The sequence below is a fragment of the Colletotrichum tamarilloi genome, assembly GCF_030869305.1.
Source record: "Colletotrichum tamarilloi strain Tom-12 chromosome Unknown Scaffold_65.1, whole genome shotgun sequence".
NCBI classification, from domain to species: Eukaryota; Fungi; Ascomycota; class Sordariomycetes; order Glomerellales; family Glomerellaceae; genus Colletotrichum; species Colletotrichum tamarilloi.
In genome coordinates this window covers 69,154-96,201 of record NW_026849447.1, presented here as the reverse complement: position 1 = coordinate 96,201, position 27,048 = coordinate 69,154, and the positions used below count along the sequence as shown (strand labels likewise).

At 53.9% G+C, this 27,048-nt stretch overlaps 7 protein-coding genes across 7 annotated transcripts; 5 read left to right on the top strand and 2 right to left on the bottom strand.

The window, feature by feature from the left end:
• Positions 1 to 1,092: 1,092 nt before the first annotated feature.
• Positions 1,093 to 2,496, bottom strand: CTAM01_11639 (uncharacterized protein; the record flags this gene model as incomplete). Its single annotated transcript, XM_060527650.1, has 1 exon — positions 1,093 to 2,496. One exon carries the CDS (start codon positions 2,494 to 2,496, stop codon positions 1,093 to 1,095), a length of 1,404 nt encoding a protein of 467 aa, XP_060377691.1.
• A 1,533-nt stretch (positions 2,497 to 4,029) lies between these two features.
• CTAM01_11638 (uncharacterized protein) lies at positions 4,030 to 5,577 on the top strand (the record flags this gene model as incomplete). The annotated part of the gene is made up of 4 exons (XM_060527649.1): positions 4,030 to 4,233; positions 4,312 to 4,416; positions 4,526 to 4,920; positions 5,040 to 5,577. 4 exons carry the CDS (start codon positions 4,030 to 4,032, stop codon positions 5,575 to 5,577), a joined length of 1,242 nt encoding a protein of 413 aa, XP_060377690.1.
• Positions 5,578 to 5,867: 290 nt separating this feature from the next.
• Positions 5,868 to 11,742, bottom strand: CTAM01_11637 (acyl-CoA ligase; the record flags this gene model as incomplete). The annotated part of the gene is made up of 4 exons (XM_060527648.1): positions 5,868 to 6,651; positions 6,703 to 11,382; positions 11,468 to 11,490; positions 11,680 to 11,742. 4 exons carry the CDS (start codon positions 11,740 to 11,742, stop codon positions 5,868 to 5,870), a joined length of 5,550 nt encoding a protein of 1,849 aa, XP_060377689.1.
• Positions 11,743 to 14,892: 3,150 nt separating this feature from the next.
• On the top strand, positions 14,893 to 16,502 carry CTAM01_11636 (hard surface induced protein 3; the record flags this gene model as incomplete). The annotated part of the gene is made up of 2 exons (XM_060527647.1): positions 14,893 to 15,133; positions 15,190 to 16,502. 2 exons carry the CDS (start codon positions 14,893 to 14,895, stop codon positions 16,500 to 16,502), a joined length of 1,554 nt encoding a protein of 517 aa, XP_060377688.1.
• Positions 16,503 to 18,234: 1,732 nt separating this feature from the next.
• On the top strand, positions 18,235 to 20,784 carry CTAM01_11635 (uncharacterized protein; the record flags this gene model as incomplete). Its single annotated transcript, XM_060527646.1, has 1 exon — positions 18,235 to 20,784. One exon carries the CDS (start codon positions 18,235 to 18,237, stop codon positions 20,782 to 20,784), a length of 2,550 nt encoding a protein of 849 aa, XP_060377687.1.
• An 832-nt stretch (positions 20,785 to 21,616) lies between these two features.
• CTAM01_11634 (uncharacterized protein) lies at positions 21,617 to 21,904 on the top strand (the record flags this gene model as incomplete). The annotated part of the gene is made up of 1 exon (XM_060527645.1): positions 21,617 to 21,904. The coding sequence occupies one exon, from the start codon at positions 21,617 to 21,619 to the stop codon at positions 21,902 to 21,904; it is 288 nt and encodes a 95-aa protein (XP_060377686.1).
• Positions 21,905 to 24,928: 3,024 nt separating this feature from the next.
• Positions 24,929 to 26,961, top strand: CTAM01_11633 (cAMP phosphodiesterase class-II; the record flags this gene model as incomplete). Its single annotated transcript, XM_060527644.1, has 2 exons — positions 24,929 to 24,994; positions 25,453 to 26,961. The coding sequence occupies 2 exons, from the start codon at positions 24,929 to 24,931 to the stop codon at positions 26,959 to 26,961; spliced, it is 1,575 nt and encodes a 524-aa protein (XP_060377685.1).
• Between the last annotated feature and the right edge of the window lie 87 nt (positions 26,962 to 27,048).

Here is a 27,048-nt window from a genome sequence, read left to right as displayed (position 1 = left end):
TGACAATAACGAGTGACTTGGAAGATCCTCTAACGAGGCTACACGGAGAATGAAGACAACAATCAGTGAAGACCTTCAATCGACATGACCAAAGGCCATCCTCATCTCTAATATCTGCTTTGGGGGGCGGGAGCCGATGGGTATTGCCCGTTGAGGGGCCATCAGGGGGTTTTGAGTTTATCGCCATCAACAGCTTTATGCGGCACCAATCTCGGACCCCGGTGAACTCAAATCTGAGTTCATATCCATGTCTTGTCTGAGTCCTCTCATCCACTCAAATCGAAATGCTTCGTATAACTTCAGACGACGAACACCAAGCGTTAGTAATCCATCCGATTCGTTGATGACAGAAGATTTTATCATTCAAACGGCTACAGCAGAATATGGTTCAGATACTTTACCCGGCGCACTCACGTTGGTTCTAATGTGTGGACAAATAGGAGTTGAGCAAGCTGACTCGGACGAGTTTCAGCGAGCTTTTCTAGCTGAATGCCGGTAAAGAAAGGCAAAGGGCTCAGAAGGACCGTATACTTACCCCAGGCCTTACTCTTCCCGTTTCGAAACATTTTCAGTAAATCTCATTACGATTTAAGTTTGGTAAAAGTCCCTGATCCATTTTAACAGAATGAAAAGTTTCTTTGGAGACCAGAGAGGCCGGTGGGATGTTGAGGATCTATGTGGCATGAGCCGGATGTAATACTAGTCCTCGTGTCAAAACGAGGGATATTAAAGAATGGAGATCGAGCGAACTTTCGGTCTAAAAGCTGTATCGTCTAGTTGCGGCGGATATTCGAATTGAGAGGCTATTTCACGAAGAAGAGCCGTGTAAAAGCTGATTGATGTAATTCTCACACGGAAACTTCGCTTGTCTTTGATTCGACGACAAGAGCTTCCGGACTTTGCTTGAGTCTGGTACAGTCTTGATCTGAGACAAGTGCATATTGGGTGAGATCATCGAAAATTTTGGGTAGACCACCGCACCATATGACAACCCGTACTGCAGAAAACACTACTAGTCAAGCTAGAAATAACTGGCGCAGGCTGTCACATAACTCATTTATACACCCAACTAGTGATACTACTGTTTTCCATTCACCTCGTCTCTGCATATTTCATCCACAATGGCTCATGCAACAACCTGTCCAAGCAGTTCTTCTCAACACCCACAAGGATCTCCATCCCACCGTCCGGCAAAATAGGCATGACGACCTGCAACCCGTTGATCACACCAACATGCGGCGCGCGAACGGCCTGGATCGTGTCGCCCAGCACCGGTCCCCACTGCACGTCATACAGGGAGAAGTTGACCCATGATGTCTGAATGCAGTTGTTACCGGGCACATCCAAGAGAGCCGTAGGGATGATACGGTTCACATCCTCCACCGTGTCAATGAGCGTAGCTACATCATCGACAAACTGGCTATCGGCACGAATCAACGCCTGACGAACCAGAATCGCCAAGTCAGCCAGGGACGCCGAGCCGAGCATTTTGCGGATCGGCGCCGAAGCCGCCACGTAGCCGAGGAAGCAGCCCATAGTCTCCGGGTGCACCGGCGGGTCCGTACGCAGGCGAGCGTCGACGGCGATGTTGAAGACTGACACCGGGTCGCCCTCGAGGGTTTCGAGGGGTGACTGCACCGCCATAACGGTACGCCAGAGCAGCGCCGAGAGCGCGTCGTTGGTGGAGACCCATCTCTGCTTCGTGGGTTCCGTTACATTTTCTGGAGATGCTTCGGCCTTGAGTCTGGCCAGGGCCTCGGGCGAGAAGTAGAAGATTTGGCCGCGGTGATCTTCGGAAAGGATCTTTGGCGGCATGCCCTCGGGTGTGAAGGGGATGATGGTGTACTCTGGGTGGTCTTCAGCACGTCCCGGGTTCTTGCCGGTTGGGCTCATGATGCGTTGACGGTCTCTGAGGAACGCCTCATCCAGCTTGAAAGGGTCTATGATCTCGAGGCCTTGGGCTCTGCGACACTCTTCTGCCCAGATCTTGGTCCAGATCAGGAATGTCTTCCCGTCTCCAAACATGTGGAAGATGCACCAGGATAGAATCAGGCCCCCTTGGATGAAGTTGGCTTGCGGAAGAGATACGGGCAGCCTTTCGTCTGGTGTTGCCCATACCGAGCGCCGGCAGATGTTATCTGCATTAAAGGAAGCCACTGGGAAGTTCTTGGATTTGAGCTCCGAGTACGTCATGGGGAACGCACCGGGAGCTCGAAGGTCCTTGACAGTGATGCCTTCAATGTCTCCATGACGGAGTTTCTGAAGCTTCAAGACGCCGGCTTGCTTGGCATCTGGGTTTGGGACGGCTTCACACCCCAAAACAGCGATACGCTGTTGCGCGGCTTCATACCCTGCGCGCAGAATAGAAGCAGCTTGATCGAGGTTGTAATCTTCGGGGAGCTGGAAAGGGAAGACATATCGAAGGTAGCCTTTGGGTCCGATACGCTCGAGGGGCGTGAGATCCGGGATCTCTGTGAAGCCTGACAAAGAGCCCATAGCTGTTGATGTGCGAGAACTTGGTGCAAAAGCCTTCAGCTCAGAAGGGCATTCTAGTAGCAAAATATCCAAGAATGGCGACTGTAATTATATCTGACCCTTGTAGACCATCGCTATGTCTTTGTCCGTACGCTCCAGACCACTATGCAACGCATGTTGACCACGCCGCATCCATACATTCAAATCAGGTCATATCATATTGCAATCCTCCAGCAACGGAGGCAATGGCTTCAGGGGACCTGCATTGAGATGTTCCTTTCAGAGGCTTAGTACCAGAGACAGAAACCTGCTGGTGCTCTCTTCCCTGCCTCAACGGGGTGAGATAGACTATTGACCCTGCTCTGTCCTTCATGGCCCCGGTTCCAACAAGAACCAGGATCGGCCTCCTTCACTCCACTAGTAGGAGCCATGAAAAAAAGGCTCATTTGACCTTGATAATCATAAGCTCGGAATCCAGTCGAAGACTCAAGGATATCTAACGCGGACTTAGTTGATACTCTAACTTATATACGGGTCCATAGGTATCCTCGTGCTACGAAGACTTCCATCATCGGTCAGCATGCTGGATATGTCCGTCATTCAAATACAAGTGGACCATGGAGAGGAAGTCGCATGTGATATTCTAATCCTTGTATGCGGGACTCGTACCCTTGGTTCCCCGAGACAAAGCAGTCAGACGGCCCGTAAGTAAAGGGCGGCAGGATCAGCGGGTCCTTGCTTGCCACGTTCGCCCGTCTTCCCTTTCTAGAGATACCTGCGCCATCTCATTTTAGAGTCACCATTTTGCGCTTTGAAGCAAACATGGCTTTTTGCGAGGGTATTCAGTCATATCAAAGTCTTGCTGAGCGGTGGCGAACTTGGCACTTCACCAGAAAAGTGAGTTTGCCATCAACGCCCGCTCATTATACTCCTGTTCCTGCATGCGCGGGACGCGCACCAACGAAGATGAAGTGTCAAGACTCCAGGGGAATTGCGGAGTACGCAAACATGCTCTCCAACAACAACTTCCCCATCTGTGCATATAATCCTTGAACGGAAGAAATCAGAAACGATCCACACTGTTGGCTCTTTCGCGAGCCAGAACGGGAAGCATCAGGCCATGCGGAATTTCGGGCCCTGTCTGCCCAGTACCAACAGCATTATGAGCCCTGCGCTCTTTGGGTGCAGACGAAACTAGACCGTTGGTCCAACGTGAATGCAACGGTGCACGGAAGCATGACGGTGGAGATCATTAGGTACGCAGAGCATCTGAGAATACCACGGGTTTACCTTGGTCGGAGGGTATCCGAAGGTACACGTCCAACTCCTCCACCGTGGATCATATTTCCTTTTGCACCTCCTGGCACACCAACCTGTGCCGCAACGATTCTTCGACCCATTTTTGAGATCCCATGAAGAAAAGCAGACTCCGAGGATCTCAGAGTAGAGGACGTCGCCCAAGGAAATGAAAGTTCCTTGCATTCCTGCAATGTGGTGATATCGGTCCCCCCCTTCCTGCTTCACACCACCGTCACATCTCTCTGGTCATCGATAATGGAACTTGAACCCAACATCATCGCCATCTTCGGTCCACCTCCAGATGATCTCGATATTTCAGAAAGCAGCGTCGCTCGCAATAATGCCGCCGTCATAATACTAGCCGTGCTAGCCTCCGTGGCCGTGGTGCTCCGGCTGATGGCGAGGTTTCTTCAAGGTCACAGCCTGAAGGCGGATGATTGGACAATTCTTCTTTCACTGGTAAGAACTTACTCAAGTACTTTCCCATGTGAGATACTTTGTGAATAGGCTCACGATGTTGATAATATATCATCACAGCTCCTCGTAGGCGCCACCGTCGGCTTGAGCATCGCAGGCGGAGCTTACGGTGCGGGAAATCACGTCTGGTCATTCACACCTCAGGATCTAACACAAGTCTTTAAAGTAGGCTTCCCCTCCTTGATTCTATTCTAATCAATATCCTCCTCGGAAGAAATGCAAACCCTCAGCGAACTCTAAACTTCACGTTCATACTAACTCCCCAAAACCACAGATCCTCTACGCCTACACCTTCATCTACGGCACAGCCTGCGCCGCCACCAAAATCTCCATTCTCCTCTTCTACCAACGCATCTTCCTCCTCTCCACCGCCTCCTCCCCGTCCTTCAAATTCTCCCTCATCGCAGGGTACGTCCTCTCCATAGCCTACCCCATCATCATCTGGACCACCATGGCCAACGCGTGTCGCCCCCTCTCGTTCTACTGGAACCAGTTTGTGGGTGAACAGGGGAGATGCATAGACATCAATAGCTTCTACCTCGCCCTCGCCATCATCAACATGGTCAACGATATCATTGTCCTCTTGATTCCCATCCCGCAGATCTTGAAGCTGCAAATGTCGGGCAGGAAAAAGGCTGCTGTTTGTAGCATCATGTTGCTGGGAAGTTTGTAAGACACGACCATGTTCTCCTCCCCCACCCTCTCACCACCAGTACACATATTCCCAATATCAGAGATAATCGATGCCCTTACAAGACGGTCCATACTAATCCAAAACCCCCCTCCAGCGTCTGCGTAGCAAGTATAGTCCGCATAACCCACCTCTCAACCTTCTCCCGCGCTCTCGACATAACCTGGCAAATGGGCCCCGTCTTCATCTGGTCCGCAATCGAACCCTCGATCGCAATCGTGTCCGCCTGCCTCCCGCACCTCGCGCCCCTCCGCCGCCTCGTCCGCCACAAAATCTCATCTTCCCTGGGCCACTCCAGTGGCAATGCCGGAGGTGAAGGGCCCTCATCTAACAGCGCACCATGGCGATTGAAATCGAAGCAGAGCGCCAGCGGAGGAAAGAACAGCAGCTCTCAAAATGGTACGGGTGCCCTGTTCACGTACGGCGGGTCAAGGTTTAATTTTGGCGGGGGAGGGGGCGACGGCAAGTTGGGCGGGGAGTCGGATGACGAGATTGGACTAACAAATCGTATCACGGCTGGATCTGGCAGGGTCAAGAATTTGTCCACTGGGTCGGGGTCCGAGGAGAATATCAATGGGGGGTTAATTGTTGTTCAATCAAGCTTCATCCAGGAGAGCATGAGGAATCCGAGGTAGTGAATAACATCACTGAGGACGACAGGACATCCTATGAAGTCACAAACGAAACTGCGTGAAGTGGATGAGAATGAATTAAGAATGATCTTTTCTCGAGGTTCAAGTGATTATGCACAGGATAATCCTCTATCCAAACACTACCTCCTATGCCGCGAGACCAGTGTATCCATGAGTTCAGAGACGCCCACAGACGCCCGTAGCTAATGCCTCCCAAGACCCGTTTGCTAACAAAAAGAAGGAAAAACAATCAGCATAGAAGAGATTTGGTTCTGTTTGAAAGACCGCCTCTTTCAATGCTGCTGGCCCTGTTTTCTCTCCAGGTCGTTGGCGAGGTTCATATGCATTAGGGCCTGGGCCGTCCAGTCCTCTTCACTCTGGCCACCACCGCCGCCCTGCTGATTCTTCCACAAATCCATGCTCTCTCGGCCGTCGACTCCGGGGAGGTGGATCGTCGGCGGGGTCTGGCCTGGCTTGGCACCCACAGGCGGTGGACCACCATCTTCGCGACCAAAGGAATCAAAGTCTGGCAAGACGTAGCCGTGGCCCGGTGGCGCGTTCGCTTGCTGTGCAAACGCAGGACCTTCGTCACCGGGCATCTCCGCGATACCATCGTGGTTTTGCGGGGGGAGAGCTGCCATCTGTCCGACCTGATGCTCGAATTCTTCCTGCTCCAGGATTTGCGGTGCGTGTTCGACGTTGCGCAGGCTCGAAGAGCCAGGCGCTAGGCCGCTCATGGTCATGCTCCTCTGGCTACTAACAGAGGCCCTGTGAGGGTTGGGGTCATCTGCACCAGGGTCGCCACCAACGATGCTATTGGGGTCCATGTCTCGAATGGCGAACTGTGCGAGGGTACGCATCTTACGTGTGACCCAACCAGCCAAAATCTTACCGCGCTGCTTCTCGCCGAGGCGCGATCTCGGGAAGTCGCCCTTGTTAACGAAGGCGACGATATCGACAATGATCTGGTGCTCATTCAGGATCGCGTTGACGATGACTGGCACCACAGAACCGAGGTATGCCTTTCGTGTGATCTCGGCCAGCAGAACGACGAGACCTCCAGCTTGGAAGACGGCGCTGTGTGTGTTTAGCATGATGGGCTCTACGAATGGGGGTTATCGAACTTACCATCCACCAGTTACGATGTTGCGGTGGCACCGTTCCACAGAGGCCTCGATATCCATGGGGAAGTGGCTGAGACCATTGATCTCAAACGTCTCTCCAATGTTGCCGAGAACGAACAAGACCTGCATATCAACCTGTGCGCCTCCAGGGCCAATAGGCCTGCTGACGTTATGCAAGAAACCCAAGTCGCCCGTGCGGACGTATTGGATGCTGGGATCACCATCAACGGTACGACCGTCAAATCTCTCGGCGTCAAACACATCCTTTGAGCCGTAGAATGCCTTGACACAAGCCTCCGAGTCGACCCAAATCTCTCCGTATTCTCCATCGTGGCAGAGCAGTCGGCTCTCGGGGTTGACGATGGCGATTTGTGTAGAAACAGGCACCATACCGGAGTCCTGGAGCAGAAGCGCTTTAGGATCCTGCTCGGGATCTACGGGGTATATCAGGCCGCGGCGCAGTGCCTTTGTGTCCAGCCAGAGCTCAATAGGCTCAATGCACATGTAAGACCTCGATGCAACCATGGGGTTGAGTACGTGAGAGTAGACAGTGTTGATGGCGGTTCGGTCGAGGCCAGTAGCCGCGAAATGAAGCCGTACCTTTTGAAACACGTCCACACGTGGCCTGCTCTCGGCCGAAATCATCATGTTCTTGAGCTCGTGAAGCGTGAATCCCTTGCCCTGCATCGTGGCCATGGCGTGATCCAACATTTGTGGCGTCGCATAGGTGTCCTTGATCTTGTACCTAGAAAGAGTCACAAACAGCGACATTGGGTTTTGCGCAAACTCGACAGGCGAGAGAAGGTATGTGGGGGTGCCGATATAGATACCCATCAAGCATGAGTGAATGAAACCGAGACCAGTGGTACTACGCACGCATCCCAGCACGGGGCGGGAACTTGTCATCTGGCAAGTCTCCTTCTGGACCTTGCACATGCCCAGGATAGTATCGTGTCCAAGCTGAACCGCAATGCGGCGCTGATCGGGCGTCCAGTACGTCCAGATGATGACAGGGTAACCAGTCTGGATCCAGGCTGGCTGCATGGTAATGCCATTATCGCGCAGGCCACTGCTTTGCTTTGGCGGCTTGGTGGTATTGTAGTAGTTCGGCACACCAATCTTGAGGATGGAAGCCGCCTGCTTGACGTGGTTGGAAACCAGCTTCAGCTTGACCAAGTGATCAACTTCGTGGTTGACCAGGATGGCCTTGACACGGAAGTCGGCAACGACATGCAAGAATGCCGGCACATCCTCATTAAGTCGGTTCTGATCTAGAGGAGCCAGAGGAATTACAACCGCGCCCAAGTTGATACAGGCATGAACGGCGTAGACGAACTCCTCGGAGTGCGTGTACATCAGAATCAGGTGATCGCCAGGGCGAACCTTGACCTTGTTCTTCAGGTACAGAGCCACGGCGGCAACCTTGGTGTCAAACTTCTTCCAAGTCACGCCCTTGCCTTCTCTGCCACGACCGTCAATGGTGCAGTATGCGAGTTCCTCGGGTTGACGGGCAACGCGCCATTGGATCAGGTCAGTGATGCAAGAGAAGTTGTTCAGCGGTGTTGAAGTGCGATCGTCAATGACAACTTCCCTTCGGTCGATACCCGAGTATTGCTTGTCGGATGACATGAGAATTCCAGCACGCGAGTCCGATGAAATGGGAGACCAGATGCCTCCGATAGGGTCAACTCCAATGGGGAGGTTGAGCACGGCATGCTCGACACCAAACTTGACATGAACACAGGGCAGGTTACCCAAGTCAAACTCTCTTCTGCAGAGCATATTTCCGATGTCCCTACGCCCGTTCTTGACTACTCTGGGCAGAGAGTTTGGTGCCGTGATCATGACGCAGTAAAGTCTCAAGTGGTGTTCTTGCATGAGTACGTCCATACATCTCTCGGCGAGAGAGTCAAGCAGCGCAGTATCGAGTTGCCTGGGCGGCCCGCCTGAAGTCAGAGGTGCGGTGGACGCAGCTGGTGATTCCAAAACAACAATTGGCAGATGCTCCTCGTTGACGAATACGTCAAAGGCAGAGCAGTCGTAAATCTTGGGCACATTCTTGACGATGCTCACGACGAGGTGCTGGACAAAGAAGTACCGGTACTCGGCTACCTCGGTGCCGTGCTCGACCCATTCGACCTTTTGACGAATGCGATCCTCGTAGAGGCCAAGTACGAAGAGCTTGCCTTCGATGACTGTGCCTAGCAGACCAGTCCTCAGAAACTCGGGCTCTACTACCGTGGGTGTTGGCTCGCCGGGATCAAACTTGTAAGGCCGGGCGTGGAATATTTGCTCCGTGTGTTTTGGTAGAGCCCAGAAGCCTCCTGATAGTGACGGCGAGTCCACCCAGATTTCACCGACGGAATGTGGTGATGCCAACAAGCCGGTTTCCGGATCGACGACGGCGAGGGTGGCATCGGGTATAGGGTATCCAAAGGCACCGATGCGAACAGTGCCCTGTTCGGTAGCAGCTCGTTTTCGCGCTTCGTCCCCGATTGCTACTACCACAACTTCATTCGTTTTCAACGCCTCTCTGTCGAGGAGCACCTCACTCAGTTCGTTCTTAGCGCGCTGCTCTGTGGTGGTGGTGCCGCCGCCTCCCAAGAGGCTGCCGAATCCGTTTGATGGCGCAAGCTTCACCTCTTCCTTCTCTTCTTCGTCGGAATCGATATCGGAGCCCATGTCCAACTTCAAGGGGCAGCCCATCCGCTCTTCGCCTCCCAGCCAGTCGCGGATACTGATCACCATGCCGCCGTGCTCAGGCAGACACAACATCGGCGCGACAACCTCGCGCGCTCGTGGGTTTCTTAGTGGCCTCAACCATCTGTCCGCTAGTACTTCGTGGAATTCACCATCAACCGTCAGGGTATCAATTAGGCAAAGTTTGACCGTTTGGAAGTTTGGCTCCATGCCCTTTTTGAAATTTCGAGTTGTCATAGGATCCGACTGGTAGTTGTATGCGGCACGCTTCAAGCCGGGGTAGTCGGCAATCATGAGTGTAGCCTTGTACTTGGTGATTAGATGAGCGTAGAGACCCGGCACTTCAACGGCCTTGTTTTCAACCCAAACAGTCGTGTGGCCGCCATAAACGGTGAGAAGGACACCCAGAATCATGCCAATACCCTGTCGAGGATCGAGGTATGAAAGGAGCGTCTCGCTGGTCGCACCAGCACCGATGAGCCGGCCGTTCTTGTCGCGCAAGGTTCGACTAAATGTATCGCCGGGACCGTTCCCTGGTACTGTCGTGACGACGGCACTCAAGCAAGCCATCTGGTGCATGACTGTCCTGTGACTCAGCACCACGCCTCGCAGGTCACCCGTAGGCGCGCGGGAGAACTCGATATATGCCAAGTCTGGTACTGTCAAAGGCGGGACATCGTCTTTGCGCTTGGGATGGAAACTGCCAAACTCGTTCGTCTTCCACCATTCTACGCCCTTGGGCCAGTTAAGCTTCTGTGTTGTTATGTCGCGCTGGAAGGCCTTGAGGTTATTGTCCGTCGTGAGTGCCAAATGCGCCTGTGTCGATGTGAGAATCAGGTTCAGCTTCTGGTAGTCTTGCAAATCATTAATCGGTACTGCGACGACGCCAGCGATGAAGCATCCCAGCAAAGCAATGGCAAAGTCAATGACTTCTGTGTCGCGGTAAATCAGGGCAACGCGATCGCCGCGATACAGCGAGCTCTTATCCCGAATGACCTGTGCCACCTTCTCGGCTCTTGACGCAAGTTTGTCCCACGTGATGGAGGCAATTTCTTTGCCCTTGCTGTCCAGCACCCAGTACGCGGGCAGCTTCGCCATCGTCTTGCCCCTATGTCTCAAGACTGCGGCGATGTTATCGAACTTGGACATTGGGGTATTGCTGTCGTGCGGATCGGATATCGCAAACGGAAGGTCGCGGGGTTCGAGTGGCATCTGGTACTCGAGCACTTCTGGCGGGGGCAAGTCGTTCGCCGTGAGCATAGGCGGCGCCATGGCGGCCGTTGGCGAAAAGGCCTCTCCTGACGAATATCTGTGTCCTCCTCCGTATTCTTCTTGACCGTTCTGGTCGTAACCCTGTTGATCATAACCTTGTCCCTGCTCAAAGTTCTGTCCGCCGCCGGTGAAGCCGGAGAAGTATCCAGTCGAGTCAAGCATCGTGCCTGTCCGGCTGTCATATGGGTTCTGCCCGTGCTGGTCCATGTAGTGTCCTTGCTGGTCGGGATTAAAGGCGTAGTCGGTTGAGACCATTGTGCCCGATCGAGTGGGCGGCTCGTTACCAGCGCCGAGGAAGAGTGAATCGTGCTGCTTCATGTTCGGGCGTTGGTCGGCGAGAGGGCCGCCAGGTCGGAGGAGACCTGCAGGATTCATGTCGGGCGAGGTATAGCCAGCTCCGGGCGATTGGTACCCAGGCGATGCGTAGCCACCAGAGCCATGACCTGAGCCGTGGCCGGAGCCATGGCCCGAACCATGGCCGCCAAATGGCGACTGTGGACGGTATGAGCCGGGAGAGGTCGGGCTGTTGGGATCGGAGTCTCTGCCGCCGAGCGCGGCTAGAGCTGCTGCGCGGTGACCATCGCTCGAAGGATGTCCCGGGTTGTCAGGGTCGTGAATGCCTAAGCCGCCTCGGGGTTTGGCAACAGCTGGAGCGGCAGCAGGTCCAGGGCTCATGTATAGGGAAAAGAGTTGCGTCCGTCGCTTTTGGTATCTGCGCGCAGAGGGAATCGGTTAGCCGCCGTCGGGCTGTTCGCAACGGGGGAGGGGAAGGTCATGATGGAGGGGTCAGCACCAACCCTTTCTCTGTGATGTCGCCTTCCTACAGCCACAAGAATGCGTCAGTCAGTGCGACAAAAAGTGACAGTAAATAGTTCGGGCAAGGCTGCGGGTGCTCGAGCACGACGCGCACATGCGCGCATGCGCAAGGCAGTCGTCTCGAGGTAGACGTAAAGTTGCGCGATTCCAAACGGGACAGTGCCAAACGGCGACTTGAAGGTTGCAAACATACCTCCAACTCCTTTTCCAGCTCCTCGAGCTTGTCCTGCAATTCAGGATCTAATTGTGCAGCCATGGCGGGCGAAAACAATGCTGGTAACTATGCACAATGGAAGCGCAGGATGCAGCAGCGACGAGACAAAAAGGAAGGGGAGAGAATAGGTAGGGTCTAGAGAACGTAGAATGGGCCGAGACCCCCGGGGTTAAGGGGATTGTGGGGAGAGAGATAGAGAGGAGAGAGAGGAGGGGTGGGAGGTTCCGTTCGTAAAGAGTTTAAGGAGGGACGATCGCAAGCTGTCGATGTCTCTGACTCTGTGTTTGGTCGGATCCCCTCATCCAGTCTTGTCCAGGTCTTGTCTCGTCTGTCTTGTCTTGGTGATGGCAGCAGCAGCAATCCGTTGCAGTGGTGCTGGCATCCTCAAAGAAAAGTCTCGTGACGTAGGTTGGACCAGGACAGCAAGAAGTGCGGTCGCTTTACCAGGTTGGGTCAAGGATGGAGGCCAGGCAAGGTTGGTCGAGTTTGCGTGTTAAGATTAACCTGAAGAGGCTGGCGGGCAACTGGGCTGGGCTGGGTGGGCGGGAGAGGAAGCCCGAGAGGAGAGGCGGCGGCGGCGACAGCTGAGTTTGAAGGTACTTTCCACCACATTTCCACCGACCTTCCCACCTCTCCTTGGGACGATTCAGGGAGTCAGGGTTCCGGGCGGGAACACGGGGAATTTGGTAGTGCGGCAGCCACGGGCGCCTACTTTACCTTACCTTAGCTTTACTGCGTAGGAATTTGTATACCTTACTGAAGGCGTAAGAGTCCGGTGTGGTGAATGATTATCGGTGCAGCATGTACGCATATGTACTTCGTATTTCATCCAAGTTTAGAACGAGGAGGGGGTGATCTACCCTGAGCATCCCAAGAATGGCCAAGCAGAACCGTCTATCATAGTGGCCGTTATTCTCAGTGAGTGTGTGTGTCCAAATGTTCGGCATTTCAAATGGCCTGCGAAAGCTGAGAGAATGATTCTGGGAGACGGGGCAGCAACAAGTTCATCCTGGCGGATCCGACAGCGGGTGTCAACTCATGAATTAGCATCGAGATCCCGGAATCACCATCCAAACAGACTTTCAGGTACCCGCAAGGCAAATCTCACACTCATTCACACACTCACTCTTAGTCTCAGTCTCACTCTTATTTTCCTTCTCACTCTCCCTCTCACTCCCACTCTCTCCATCTGTCACCAAACGCACAGGCTGGCAACGAGTGGATACGATGAGAGCATCGAGACCTTTATCGAACCCCAGTCTCTGAAATGAATACCTGAAATAAGAAAACGGCAAGTCTTAACAACATCGTCATCGACGCCCAGCATCGCCCAGCATTATAACCCAGGTCTAGCACCATCGACATGGGCCCCGGGATGTGGCCGCTCAGGAAACCCCGAAATCAGGAAATCGGCCCCAGGACGCTCGACGGAGGCATACCCGATCGGGAACAGAATCCCCAACTGCCATGCCCTGCAACATTCCCAATGCCCCATCTGAGCATCACCCACTCTCCCCTCTTCGGTCTTCGCTTTCAAGGCAAGTCTCCCCCCCTCCCAGTTGCGTGGTGATCATCACGTACCATTGCGGAATGGCACACACTCGCAGCACCCACCACGGTGACCATCAGTGGCCACTGGCCAGAAGTGGATGATCGGAAGAAAAAGGCCAGAACACCAAGAAATATTGAGTTATTTCTGTCGGCCTGCATCCAGGGACCACATTAGACCGTCTCAACTCTCCAGAGCTTGAGAGCTTAATCCAGTGGAATTCTCCAGCAATGCAGCGCGGTGCAGCATCCGTCCGCGAATGTCTCGCTGCTAGCCTTATCTGGTTTCTATCCCAACTGGTGGGCACGAATTTTTGGAGAAAGGCAGGTCAATATTGATCGGTCTTCGGCCGCGGACGGATGAAGGCACAGGTCTTTAAGTCATTGTCACCAGGATGGCTCTCGTCGCCGAACATTGATTCTATGCTGAATTCAAAAAAAAAAAAAAAAATTGAAATTCGTTACTTCTAGTACTAAAATAGCTTCCTTTTCTCTTTCTGTTGGGGACCACTGGAGAGAATCAGATGTAGAAGATTTCTTTGGCAGATACAAAACCTTCACGCGTGTGGCTGGAACAAGTGTGGCACACGGACTGTGGCTGAAAGCCCAGGCTTCTTGACTTCTTCCTACCCGTCGTCCCCAGCTAAGCCAAGTCTTCAAGCTTCCTTCAACATCAAGCTTCAGTCACTTATAGGACATCAAGATTGTTTCCATCCGCAACGGATAACATGAGCTACTATGATCTTCTGAGTTCAGTGCGACTGCCCAGCACGGTCAAGTCAGTGCGACCGGCAGCCCACTAATCACACGTTGGCGATCGACCGCACCACCGTTTCAAGGCCGCATTCGGATGCTGCGCCAGCTAAGTAGGCACATTCAAATCACATCAGACGACGGGAGATTTTCCAAATCATTCGGTCTCTACCGAGCACCGTAGAACATCTTACCTCGACCTAAGTGGGCGGGTTTAAGCATATTATAAGGTATCCAGTGCCAATCGTGGATACCACGCGGCATTCAAAGCTTGTTTGCAATACGCAAGCCCGTAATCCTAAGTTCCAACTCTGCATTCTCTACTGCCATCAACATGGATTCAACTTCACGCATATTGGTCGTGACACCTCCTAGGCAGTGCAAACTGCAAAGTTCGAATCCCGAGGCTCCGGGTCGACGAATGAGAATACCCCGTGTCTCGCGATTAGCCTTCCCAGGGGTCATCTGAACTCGTTTCCCTCCGGATCACCTCGAACTCTGCTGATCATGAAACGCCTCTCTGGAGTTACCGCTTATGGAACTTGCTCGTTTCTCACCGGACGAGTAAAACACGGTGGGGGTTACTTCGTCTAGGAAGCCCACCACACGCTGCTGTGGCGGCGCAGCTCGGTCTCGTCCCTCTTAAAGTAGTGACTTGCACCCATTGTATGCCCAGTTCGCACTGCAATAGTTCTCGAGCACCATCTACGTGCTCCTACACCGCCTGCTTTCTTTCATCATCGTCACTGGCAGTCACATGTGCCGGACGTGATAAGTTCAGACTTCCTCCCTCTCCTCCATAGCTTCAGCTCAGCTACCCTTCAAAGCAGGCTCGGTTGGGTATAGTCACACTGTTGTCATTCCCCCGGACCACGCTTCGACTCCGACGATATGGACGGCCGGCACGCGTACGCTCCACTGGGAGATTTCGATTCGAGCAAAGAGTACAAGCCCGTGGTCGATCAGGCAGAGGATGACTCAACATTAGAGGCAGAAGGCTCGCTACTTCCCATCAACACACGGCGCCACGATACCTGGAGAAGAGTTTCAAAAGCTGCCTCCCTCCTGGTTCCAAGTTTCCTTGGACCAAAAGAAACCAAGGCAAAGCCACTTCGCTCTACAGCTTGGCTAGGTAAACAAGAACTATCCTCGTCATCTCTACCTGCCCGGGCTAACATGGTGTCAAAGACGGTTTGCGAGGTATTGCAGCGCTATGTGTCGTCTTCGTTCACTGCGGTCTGGTGTGGTTCTCATGGGACATCCAACTAGCATGGACACCGAACCCACCTCGGCGATGGTGGCTGTACCAACTTCCTATCCTCCGGCTCGTCGTCTCAGGCCTCGCTCCCGTCTCCGTCTTCTTCGTCGTGTCCGGCTACACAATATCGCATCGCGTCCTGACGTTGGCTCGCCGGGGGGAATTCGACAAGGCAGGCTCGGCCATCGCATCTTCGGTCTTCCGGCGCCATACCCGGCTCTTCCTCCCCGCCGCCGTAGTTAGCTTCGTTGTCGCCATCATGACTTGGCTCAACATGTTCCCCGACCAGGGTTTACCCGGCGTGGCGTACCCGACGAGGGTTCCGCCGCACTTTGACTCTCTTTGGGGCCAGCTGCGGCATTATTTGATGGCCGAGACCTTGGTAACTGATCCCATCGGCCAGCCCCATGTCCGGGCCGATTCCGACATACCGGAACCGATATACGATCCCCACCAGTGGACGATTCCGCTCGAGTTCATCAGCTCGATGGTGGTGTTCATGTTTCTATCGGCCTTCACGAGAGTACGCAACAGAGTGAGGATGTTCTTCGCGCTTGGCCTGGCGATTTATCTCGAATGGTTGTTTGTCTACTTTGGGATGTTCCTGTTCCTCAGCGGCATGTTCTTGTGCGATCTGCATCTCGAGCTCGAGGAAAGGCAATGGCGGTGGTTGGCCCCGCGACCCGAACCACAACCTTTGGATGGGGACGCGCATCGGACGTCGAAGAGAGGCAGCATACTGTCTTGTCGCGTTCTTGGACGTGCCGTCGGGCTCGTGTCATTCGTGATCTCGCTCTGGCTGCTCAGCATGCCCGAGGACATGGAGCAGGCAGCACAGGCACCCGGCTACGTGACGCTCGTATCTTTAGTTCCAGCACGATACCAGGAGTGCCTTACCATACCAGTCGGTGCAGTGCTGACAGTGCTCGTCGTCGACCATGCCGAGTTCCTGCAGATTCTCTTCACGAACCGTTTCTCTCAGTACATGGGCAAGATCTCTTTCTCGCTGTACATGATCCACGGCCCTCTTCTTTATTCATTAGGCTTGGTCCTTGGTCGCTGGACTGTAGGTCTAGTCGGTGGTGGAGACAGTCAGACATCCTATGTATTTGCCATCTTTTTGGCTTTCCTCCTCTGGGCGCCTGCGGCGATATATACTGCAGATCTCACTACCACCTTTGTAGACGCGAAGTCGATAGAGTTCTCCAGGTGGGCATACGGCATGCTTTTGAGGGAAGAGTGATAGATCATAGACATACACGGTATGGAATTAGAGTCAACCCAAACTAATAGGTGGTTCGGTAACACACAAACACCCTCCCCGGCTCCAAAGCGTGATCAAGATTGATTCTCTCACTCGATGTTCCTTGAGGGATATCGATGGCTCGTCCAAGTGCCCCGATCGAGCGTAGATGCTCTTCCCAGAATGGAATAGTGTCAAAAGCATCCTGAGGTAGGAGCAGGGGGGTTCGTTCTTTCCTCCCAACGGCGTCAAGAACGCACGGACCAAAACAGGGCTGCGGGGCCCTCTCATTCGTCGCCGACCTTTTTTGGCCAACGTCCTCGACGCTTATTTATCCATCAAATAAATTTTTCTATCTCCCTTTTCATCATCTGCTTGCCGTACTTGACGTTGGGAGTCCAGGATCGCATCATGATGAAATACCCAGCGCACGCAGCAATCGGCTTCTAGCCGGTGGTGTCACGCTCATTTGCGAGCATGGGATCGCAGTCACACCTACCTCGAAACGTGAGGCGGTAGACATCATCTCCATTCAGGGACCGAGATGCTCTTTCATCCCCTGGCACTTCCTTTACCGTACGGCATGGTATGACGAATGGTCAGGCGAAAGGCGCCTTTGATCGTCGTTTACCGCCCGCCGTCGAGGGTCATCGACTTCGCACCACCAAGGGTTCATTCCCCGGCGCGGATACGGCCGAAACTCCTCGATCAAGGACAGGCCTTTCGAAGTCTGCATCTCGTGGTGTCGATTGCTCGATGTGCGACACGGGACGCACGAGGCTTGGGACTCTGGGCTATCAGAAGTTGACGGCACGCTCCCAGTCTCGCTGCGCCTAGCTAACCCAGACATGCAAACCTGAGGTGATCCGTCTCATGATTCGTCGAACCTAGTCAAGTGGTATGTCAACAATTACTTCATTTTCACCCTCACACCCATCAAATGATGAGAAAAGCATTTATTCACAGACCTGTTCGGAATTTACTGTCGAGAAACGAGCATTTTACTCCTGATATCAAATCATCACCAAATCATTTCTTTAGCATCTTGATCATGCTTCAGTCGCTGACGAAAACTCAGATAGGAACATCTATGCATAGCACCAAGCTGGATTGGCCCAGCTCGAGTCTAAGAAGGCCATTGTTGAAGAACAAGAGGAGCCCATCTCTTGTTGCCCATCTCTTGTTCTCCCAAGGCTAAGCCTCTTGTCTATTTCCGCCAGCGTCTTGTTCTCGTAATTTTTCTTCTTTTCGCACTTTATCCATACCAATCAAGTATCTATAATAGCAATACCAACCTTTGTCAGCCAGACAATCTTCAAACACATCGAACAATGCCGCCTCCCCGCGTCCCCGTTGTCCATCATCGAGTCTCTTTATGCACGTCCTTCTTCATTGACCTCGAGGTTGCTCTGCCACTGTGGAAGGGATGACTACCACATTTATGCCTATATATCGTGTTGTGCGCCCACCCTCCACAGCATCCTTACTCTTCCCGACCTCGGACTACCTATCTAGACATTCGATTCGTTTTCACATTTGCGTCGTATATACTCACCTTTAACTACAGACAAGTTCGACCACGGGTCGTTCAAGTACAGACTATTCAACTACACGAACCACTTGGATTCTCATTTCATCTTCGAAGAGGACAGCAGCAAAAGTCAAGCAGAAAGGGAAGAACAGCACCACAGACTTCCATTCCTAAAGCTACAAGAACAATTTCAGAGACATAATGGCCATGATACTGTCCACCCCGGTGATGGACACGTTCAGCCCAGACCAGCTCCCGGGAACACTTTTCAACTACGGCAGCGACTCCTACGGTGACGCAGACTCTTTTTTCAACTTTGACGACGCTTGCGTTGAAGGGCCGGTCCCTGAAGTCGAGGAGGAGACTGCGCAAAACCCAGAGACCGCCATCGAGGAGGCCTTGATATCACAGCTCTCCGAGAGCCAAATCTCTGACGGCTCGCTTTTCGGAGGTAATGGCAACTCTAATGATGGTTCCCTACTTAAGTACGAGCAAGAAGAGGGCAAGCCCGCGCAGGTCGCGACGATCAATCCCAACGTCCTCTTCATCACATTGCCAGGAACACCACCGCCACTCAAGCAGGAGCAGCGCCAACTAACACCTCCCACCACAGACGCCACAGCTCTTGTGCTACCGAGCATAGAGCCGACAGAATTGAAACAGGAATTCAAGCCAGAGTTTCAGCAGGACTTCCAACAAGACTTGAGGCAGGAGCCTACGCCCTTCGTCGACGACCCGAAGCTCCAGGCCCTCTTCGAGGAATTCGAAGGTCCCATCGCCGAAGCACTCCAACTCCCCACAGCGGCCCCGACTCCGGCCCCAGGAGCAGTACCCTGCGTCGGCACATCGTGGCCCTCTCCCCCGCCGAGCGTTCCCTGGCCCTGTTTCGACGGCCTCGAGTCCAGTGGTGACACGGCATGGGACCTGAACAACAACTCGGCTGCGGGGCTTGGCAGTGGCGGCGGCGGTGGTGGTGAAGATCTCTTTGCCTCCCCTCCTCCCCGCGACATGTTTGCCTACCAACAACCGTGCGGTGACCACCCGTCTTCTGTGCTCGGAGACGCCCGTGAAGTCTTTGACCTCGATACCTTTGATTTTGACGACTCCAAGAGGGAAACGGTTACCTATGACGGCCTCGAATCCTACAGCCCTGCCAACGTCAAGCAAGAAGCCCCCAACTTTGACGGCTTCGCCTTCAGCAACGTCAAACGGGAGCCCGCCTCCTCGGCGGCTTTCTTTCACCCTTCACCAAAGACCACTACCGACGTCTTTACCGCCCCTCCACCGCCGCAATCTCAACACCATCTGACCCCAAAACCCGGGTTCGCTCCCTTGGTCCCTGATTTGGCACAAGTTTCAGCCGCCGGTCAAGTCTCTTGCAACTACGACGACGAATCGGTAAACTTCCTTTATTCCCTTCCACTGTTCACCCCTCTGACCACTCCGCAGTCCATCCCGCGCAGTGTGCCTGCTACCACTTCCACTCCCGCCGCCGTCGCCACAGCGAGACTGGTGCACCCCAAGCCCAGATCACCCCCCTTTCCTGCTGACTTCATCCATCGCCACAGTCTGTCAACCGCACCGACAGACGTGCTTCCCTACAGTATCCTCAACAGAGAGGGCCTCTTTGAAGCCGGCATTCCCAACCCCCCGTCATACCTGACTCCAGCTCACACTCCATCCAGAGACCTCACAACCCCCGTCGTGAATGGGAAGATCCTCAAGCGTATTCCCAAGCCCGCAAAGGCCAAGGACGTGGACGTATCAGACTGGTATGACTCCCTCCCAGAAGCACCTACGGCCTGGGGTGGCCACGACCACACAAAGCCCATGTTCCAATACAACAAGGAGGGCGAGCTGCTGCCGAATCTGCGCTTCACCCGCGAGCAGATCTTGTACTACACCAGAGAGCGGAAGCAGCAAGGTCTGCCCCTCACACTCTGGATCCAAAACGTCCCCCACGGCTGTAAGACGCGCGTGGGCGACGACAGACTACGCGCGTGCCGCTGGTCAGGCTGCCCGGCTTACAAGGGTACCATCCTCAAAGGCTTCTGGCGCGTCTGCTTCGACGAGCGGCCCGAAACCTCGGGGAAGCAGCATGATCCGTACCACAACGCGGGCTACATGCACTTGTGGTGCATGGATCGCTGCTTCGATCTCCTCGAGATTGCCCAAGCATTCGACCTGAAGCCCGATACACGCTACTTTGAAAAGGAAGAACGCAACCCCATGGCCATGACCCGTGATCACGACGAGCTGGTGATGGAGTTCGAAGAGTGGCGCACGTCCCAGCAGGCTGCCTACGAAGAATGGCAAAGGTCGGCAGAGACGAACAAGATGATGGGCCTCCCCGTTCAGAACCGCCAGGTCGGCCGAGAAGCCAAGCTATGGTACGTGCTGACGACCAAGCACCTGGCGCTGGAGACTCCGGTGCGGAGCAACATGCGGAAGAAGAGAAACGGCATTTCTATTGACAAGCACAAGGGCGACCTCGACTGGTACGTGGAGAGAGTCAACGAGAAAAAGGTATCCAAAAAGGGGCACTCCATCGTCGAGGAGCTTGACAGCGACGACGATGAGGGTGGCCAAAAGACTCCCGCGACCAGGGCGGCCCGTCCGAGTATCATGGAGAAGAGAAAGCGCGGAGTATACGAGTATGACGACAATAACAACGCCTCTCAGCCCCAGACAGCCGCTACTCGGAACAAACGTGTGAAACAGTCGTGCTATTCACCCGTTGAAAGACGTTGATCATTGATGCCTTTGTTTATCTTACCCTGAGGTGAATGACCATGCGCCTCCAAAAAGTCTTTGTAATTTGTGGCCACATTGGAATGTTTGTTTTCTGGACCGGAGCAAGGGGGTTTCTTCACACGACTGCGGTTAGCATAGGATTGGTACCCCATATTAGATATAGATGCACCCAAGAGGGCGGGGAGGAGAAGCGGATAAAAGGCCTGGTCTAAGGCCTTAACGAATCAGCGATACAGACCAACCTAGTGTCAACATGATTAATAACAGATCTCTAACCCAAGACTTGAGTGCATTTCCCAAGTGACAATCGTGAATCCTGACTCACAATCCAGGCTCTTGCCAAGGGTCCTGGAGCTGGGGCCGGCGCGGCCGCCATGCGACGGTTCCAAACGGCCGGACGGCAGGCTGCGGCCGAGAGCACGCGCCCGCGCTAAAGGGCCTCGAATTGACCCCAGAAAGATGGGAAAGTTCGGACAAGTGCTTTTCACAAGTGCTAGGAAGCGGGCGCCAAAAGAGCCGGATGAGGTTTTGGTTCAGGAGCCATGGCTTGGGGCACTTTAGCTGCGGAGCCCTCATCATAACAGAGTTTCGATTAAGAGAAGCGGGATGGAGGGGCCGCAGAATGAACTGGGGATGACCGGAAGCGGTGACATGGTGTGAAGGCCATTTTGCGTGGATGATGGAGACTTGGGCAGCGAATTGGCAACGCCGTGGTCTGTACAAAGTATCCCGGTAGCCATAGACGGGCAGAAGCTGAACAGACTCGAGGAGGACAGGTGAAGAAAGGGCAGGTCGGCGAAGGTGAAAGCGGGCCGCGGCGTTGGTGCGAATGAATCGTAGCTCTCGCGGCCCGCAGGTAAGAAACGTTGGCGTGCGAAAGCGCGGCGAGGCCGAGGGGAGTAGGGGCGCTAGTCCCAAACGGAGATGCTACGATGCAGGAGGGCGCCGTGCAAGTAAGATGGTACGGAGTCGTATCGTCTCGACAGAGCCGCTGGATCGATTCCTATTGAATGGCTTATGGATCTCGTGCTCCTCTAGATGTAAGGCAGGGCTCGGAGGGCCAGAGGAGGGCAAAACACTGCGTGCGCGTTGGCGGGGGCGGGAGCCCGGCGGCTGAAAGAGGTGTCTATCTGTGGTGTGTAAGGTATGTCAGTCAATGTTCGGGATGAGATAATGTGAGGGTGTTGAGCTCATGTGAAAGTACAAATAGAGAGGCGAGTTTCGTGCAGTCACAGTCATGGCTGATTAGAATAGTCAGCCCATCCTTGCGAAATACAAGCCAGTCGGCTTGGAATACTGTTCTCGACGAATTCGATGTGGTAGTTTTGACTCAGACAACGACCAAAGTAAATCTTGACTGACTTGTTACCTTGTTTCCCCCTCTTCTTCCATCGTTCCATTTTTGTTCTTTGGCTTTGACAGTTTGCGACAAAAGGCAAAAGCCAGTCACGATTCATCGCATTAGGATCCCAGATACGTGCTACGGGAAGCACGGCGGTGGTTGCCGTCGGGAAGAGGGTTCAGAGTGCCTGATTCGCTTCATCCCATTATCGAGCTTCGAGGGGCAACTTGGGATTGTCTTGGTGCGGCATCGAAGCCCGCTCATCCCCGCGAGCAGTCGGCGATCGGACATCAGACGGCACAGAGCTGGAACACTGGGCTGAAGCTTAGCCCCGAAGGGAGGGCATCGGGTGATCTTCGACAGCGTCTTGGACGGGACCTTGCCGACATTCGACAAGCACGAAAGCCGAAACAGGATTTGATTTGGCAGTATTGGCCGAAGAGGGCGTTGTCGACACGAAAATAGCCCAGGGAGCACATTGGCTGCAATTGAGTTTGCGGTGACGAGAGGCTCCAAGACAGAAAGAGGCAGATGTGCAGCCGAAGAGCAAGATTGAATTTGGAAGAACAACGAGCGAGAATTGATGCGACGACACCAAAAAAAAAAAAAAAAAGGCTACGACACGTCGACACCACGTTGCGCAGAGTTGAGAGTTTGCGTGGAAGGTGCTTGTCACGTTGCGCAACGAGTTGCACCTGTTGTTAAGATTGGAAGGCACCTCACGGACTGGGGAAACCATCAAAGGAACGAACCTACCTGCCTTACACGTTACGGCACATCAACCTGTGGCCTTTAGGCAATTACGCGTTGGAGATTTACAACTGGAAGGTTCCGCCCATTTACAGATACCTTGCCACAGATTGGCCCGACATTCGATCCTGTATCTTTCGGGAAGTCACAGCCAGGGGGTCTGTCATTGTGCTTTCCTCTTTCTGACTGTTGATTCCATGCTGGGAGAGGGTTTGGGTACCTTGAGGGAGAGAAAACAGACAACAAGCAGCAAGAGCAGCACGATCGTAGTGCACGAGCCAAGTAAGCACCTACCTTTACCCGACCTATCGGACCTAAAGCTGCAGGTGCGAGGAGTGGCACACGAGGGTTGTTGCCGCAACAGAGTTCCGGTCCTTGCCAGTAAGCAGGAGCGGCTCACCAGGTTGACTTGCAGGAGGCAGGAGGCAGAAGTAGAAAGTAAGAGCTGCTGCTGCTCTGCTCTGTTCTGTCATCACGTCTCAGGATCGGTACTTGCAAAAACTCATTATTGAAGTGGTGTTTGTGGTATCATTTCCCGCGCATTCCGACAACACTCAGCAAGCGCAAATCCTCCTTCTGTCTGTGGGAGAGAAGAAATCGCTGTCGCAAACATTTGGTGGCCACTTTACGCTTCCTGCACGCTTTTTTTTTTTTTTTTTTTTTTTTTTTTACCTTAGCAGGCCACCTCCAAAAGTCATCCCTCCGTCCATCCCCGAATCCCTCCACCTGGGCATCCATCCCACCACCCTACACAGCATCCCCCTTGACTCCCCTTGAGTCCCTGGCCCATCCACGTTCCTCGTTGTCACTGCACGTCGCATAAGACCTTACCTTACTGCGTACTGCACAGCAGCTGCACCCGACCGAGGTCGCTTACGCTCACTCTCACACACATTGCATCGCATTCGCAGCTGCAACTCAACTGCACCGCGCACCCGCGTTGCCTTGCTCTTCTGTCGTCACGTCAAAGCAACTGGTCTGGACTCTCTCCGCCTCCCATCTACTCGATCCTGAACAACCCCAAAGCAACAAAGCCATTCAAAAAATCACCCTGGCTATCGGACTTAAACAACGCTCGACCGCTGCCATCCGCACCGATTCCACACGCCCGCACCGCGCCCGCCAAAGACAAGACCCGGCCAGCTGCTCCAGCTCCAGCTCCAGCTCCAGCTCCCATGAGCTCTCCACTCTCTAATTAATACCGTACAGAAGCACCGCCGGTTGGGTCACCACTCAAACCCACCTATCCCGGTAGCCACGACGTCGGCCTTCGGAGAAGCCGTCCATCTCATCTGGAGATCCATCCGCTTCGCCTTTTCTCTTTCCCTCTCTGGCTTGGCTGTGGGGAAAAGACTGTCAAGAAGGGATCTTTGAAAGAGACAAGATCCAGAAACCGCAAAGGGGGTGGTAGGCGCAAACATCAGGCCTGACGAGAGCCCCAGCCCTGTTTCGTTCCGGCCTCCCTCCATCAAGATCGCAAAACTGTGTCTTTCTCCCGTCCATCGTCTAACTTATCCTTTCTTTCAACCTTCTTACATACTTCGTCTCCCGGCAACCTTACGCCCGTCATTGCGTCTCCACGCACATCAGCATCCAATCCGCCAAGCCTGCCGAGTACCTACGGACCTCTTATTGCCGACCTACCTTGTCTGTAAAGACGCCAAACCAACCACTCACCGACGACACCCTCACCCCGCGCTCACCGACGATCTCACTCACATTGCAGATTCCAGATCTGTCAGCCCCTGCAAACCAACCATCAAATCCCACCGGAGCGCGCGTCTCTGTACACTACGACTGATCGCATCTTCTCCACCAACCCAGAACGAAGACCATCACTGCGTCGCATGCCAATTCTCATCTGCCGTTCCGTTCCGTCTTGTCTACCACAGGCCCCATTACCTCATCGTGGCATTGGCAGTCCGTCTAGGCGGGGTGGTGGCTTCGTAGAGGCGGCATTGGCTGCGCTCTCGGCATTGGAAGGAATTCTAATTCTATCAACCCTCTTCGGGACTTATTCTCTCGTTTCGCATCAACAGCTAGCCCGCCATGGAAGACACAAATGGGGAGAAGTCGGAGAATTTCCGTCGGCCGGCCTTACAGGTCATTGTCCTGGTACGTTCCACTCTCACATCTCACGTCTTTTGATGCGCCTCACTGCCGACTTTCGACGTCGCAGATCGCGCGCGTTCTCTTTCACATCCCCGAGGCTTGTTGGGCCCCGACGTCTCGAGTGTGTCTCTCCTGAAGTGAGGAAAAGTCCCCCCACGAGATCATCCCGACCCGGCCGCCCGGCGCATATCCTCTTGTCGTTCATGCAGTCGACTTTTTCGGGTTGCGCCAACCGCACCGAATGGGAAATCCATGCTGCAAGCGCTTCAACCCCTGGAATCTTTGCAAGTGCAACAGCCTTAGACGAGGGAGAGCCGGCAGTTTTTCTTCAACACTTTGCGCAAGCGACTGAAGATAGACACATCTTTCAATGCGACGGGAGTGACCTATCGCTTCTTGGCCAGGATCCCCTCAAAGAGCGGCCCCATCATGTCCGCACCTCCGCTAACCCAAATTTCTAGGGTGCCGGCGGCGGTCCCCAGGAATCCAATACTACCGCTCTTCTAGTTCGCTCAGTCGCCTCGGGGTGGACAAAAGGCTCCATCATCGCCGTAGATGCCGGTGTTCATCTTTCGGCTATTACTCGTATTCTTGAGGAAACGGCACCTCCAGGCCTCGGCACCCAGCTTCCGCTCCCCCACACCCTTGCCTCCGGGCCATTTGCAGGCCTGCAGCTTACACCAAACAGTCAGCTGGAGGTCGCAACAGGAGCAGTGTATCCATCGTCCATCGCCTCATTCATCACTCGTACTCTTATCGACACGTATGTGATTACTCATCCTCATCTCGATCACATCTCCGGCTTCGTCGTGAACACGGCAGGTCTTACCAGGCCCAAGCGCCTTGCCGCATTGCCCTCAACGGTTAACGCTCTCAAAACTCACATCTTCAACAATGTTATTTGGCCCAACTTGTCCGACGAAAGTAACGGTGCGGGCTTAGTCACGTATACCCGGCTAGTCGAAGGAGGGTCGCCAGCCATTGGCGATGGCGAGTCTAAAGGATATCTAGAGGTTGCGGATCGCCTCGCTATCAAGGCGTATTCTGTTTCACACGGTCACTGCATTGAGCGACACCCACATCGCGGCTCGACCTCCTCCACTGCAACACCTCTACGATATCCTTCTGTCGATGCCGCATCCATGGCGTCACCGCGCATACTGCCATACGGCCTGGCCTCGAGCACCGCGCCTATCCCTCGAGCACCATCGGTTGCGCCGGAGCCGCAGGCCAGTGTATGCGTTTACGACTCCTCGGCTTACTTTATCCTCGATATGGCTACTAACCTAGAGATACTCATCTTTGGAGACGTCGAGCCGGATTCTATGTCACTCTCCCCTCGTAACTTGACTATTTGGGAAGAAGCTGCTCCAAAGATTGGAGCTGGCCAACTTGCTGCCATTTTCATCGAATGTTCATACGACGACTCGCACTCTGATGATCGCTTATTTGGTCATCTAAAACCCCGCTATGTGATGGAAGAGATGCACGCATTGGCTCAGACTGTTGAGGAGGCGCGAGGAGATGCCCATGCCTCCCGGAAACGGAAGCGTGTAGCAGAACCTGACACGATACCACGACGAAGGACAGGAGGAGTCTTTTCGCGCCTTGCCGGCGGCGATGAGTCCCCAATCAGCCCCAAATCAGTGGCCAAGCGTGCTGTGTCTGCGGACATTGGCCACGTACCGCCACTGCCGCCCGCTGCTACATCGGTAGAGAGCCCACATCTGACGACTCCTACACAGGAATTGTCTTTGCGCGAGGCTGAAGGATGGAGCGAGACGGAGGATGGGCACTCCAAAGGCCCACCTCTCAAAGGTATCAAAGTTGTCATTATCCACGTCAAGGACCGCCCAGATGGAAGGGACCAAGGAAAACTTATTCTGCAAGAACTCGAGGCCTACGAAGCCGACGCCCAGCTGGGCTGCGAGTTTATTGTCTCCCACGCGGGGCAGAGTCTCTACCTTTGAAACATTGTGGGTGGCGTTTGGGCGCAGGGTGTTCTAGATGTTGATTCCACGAAGATATGATTTGCATGAATTTCTCATGATGAGGAT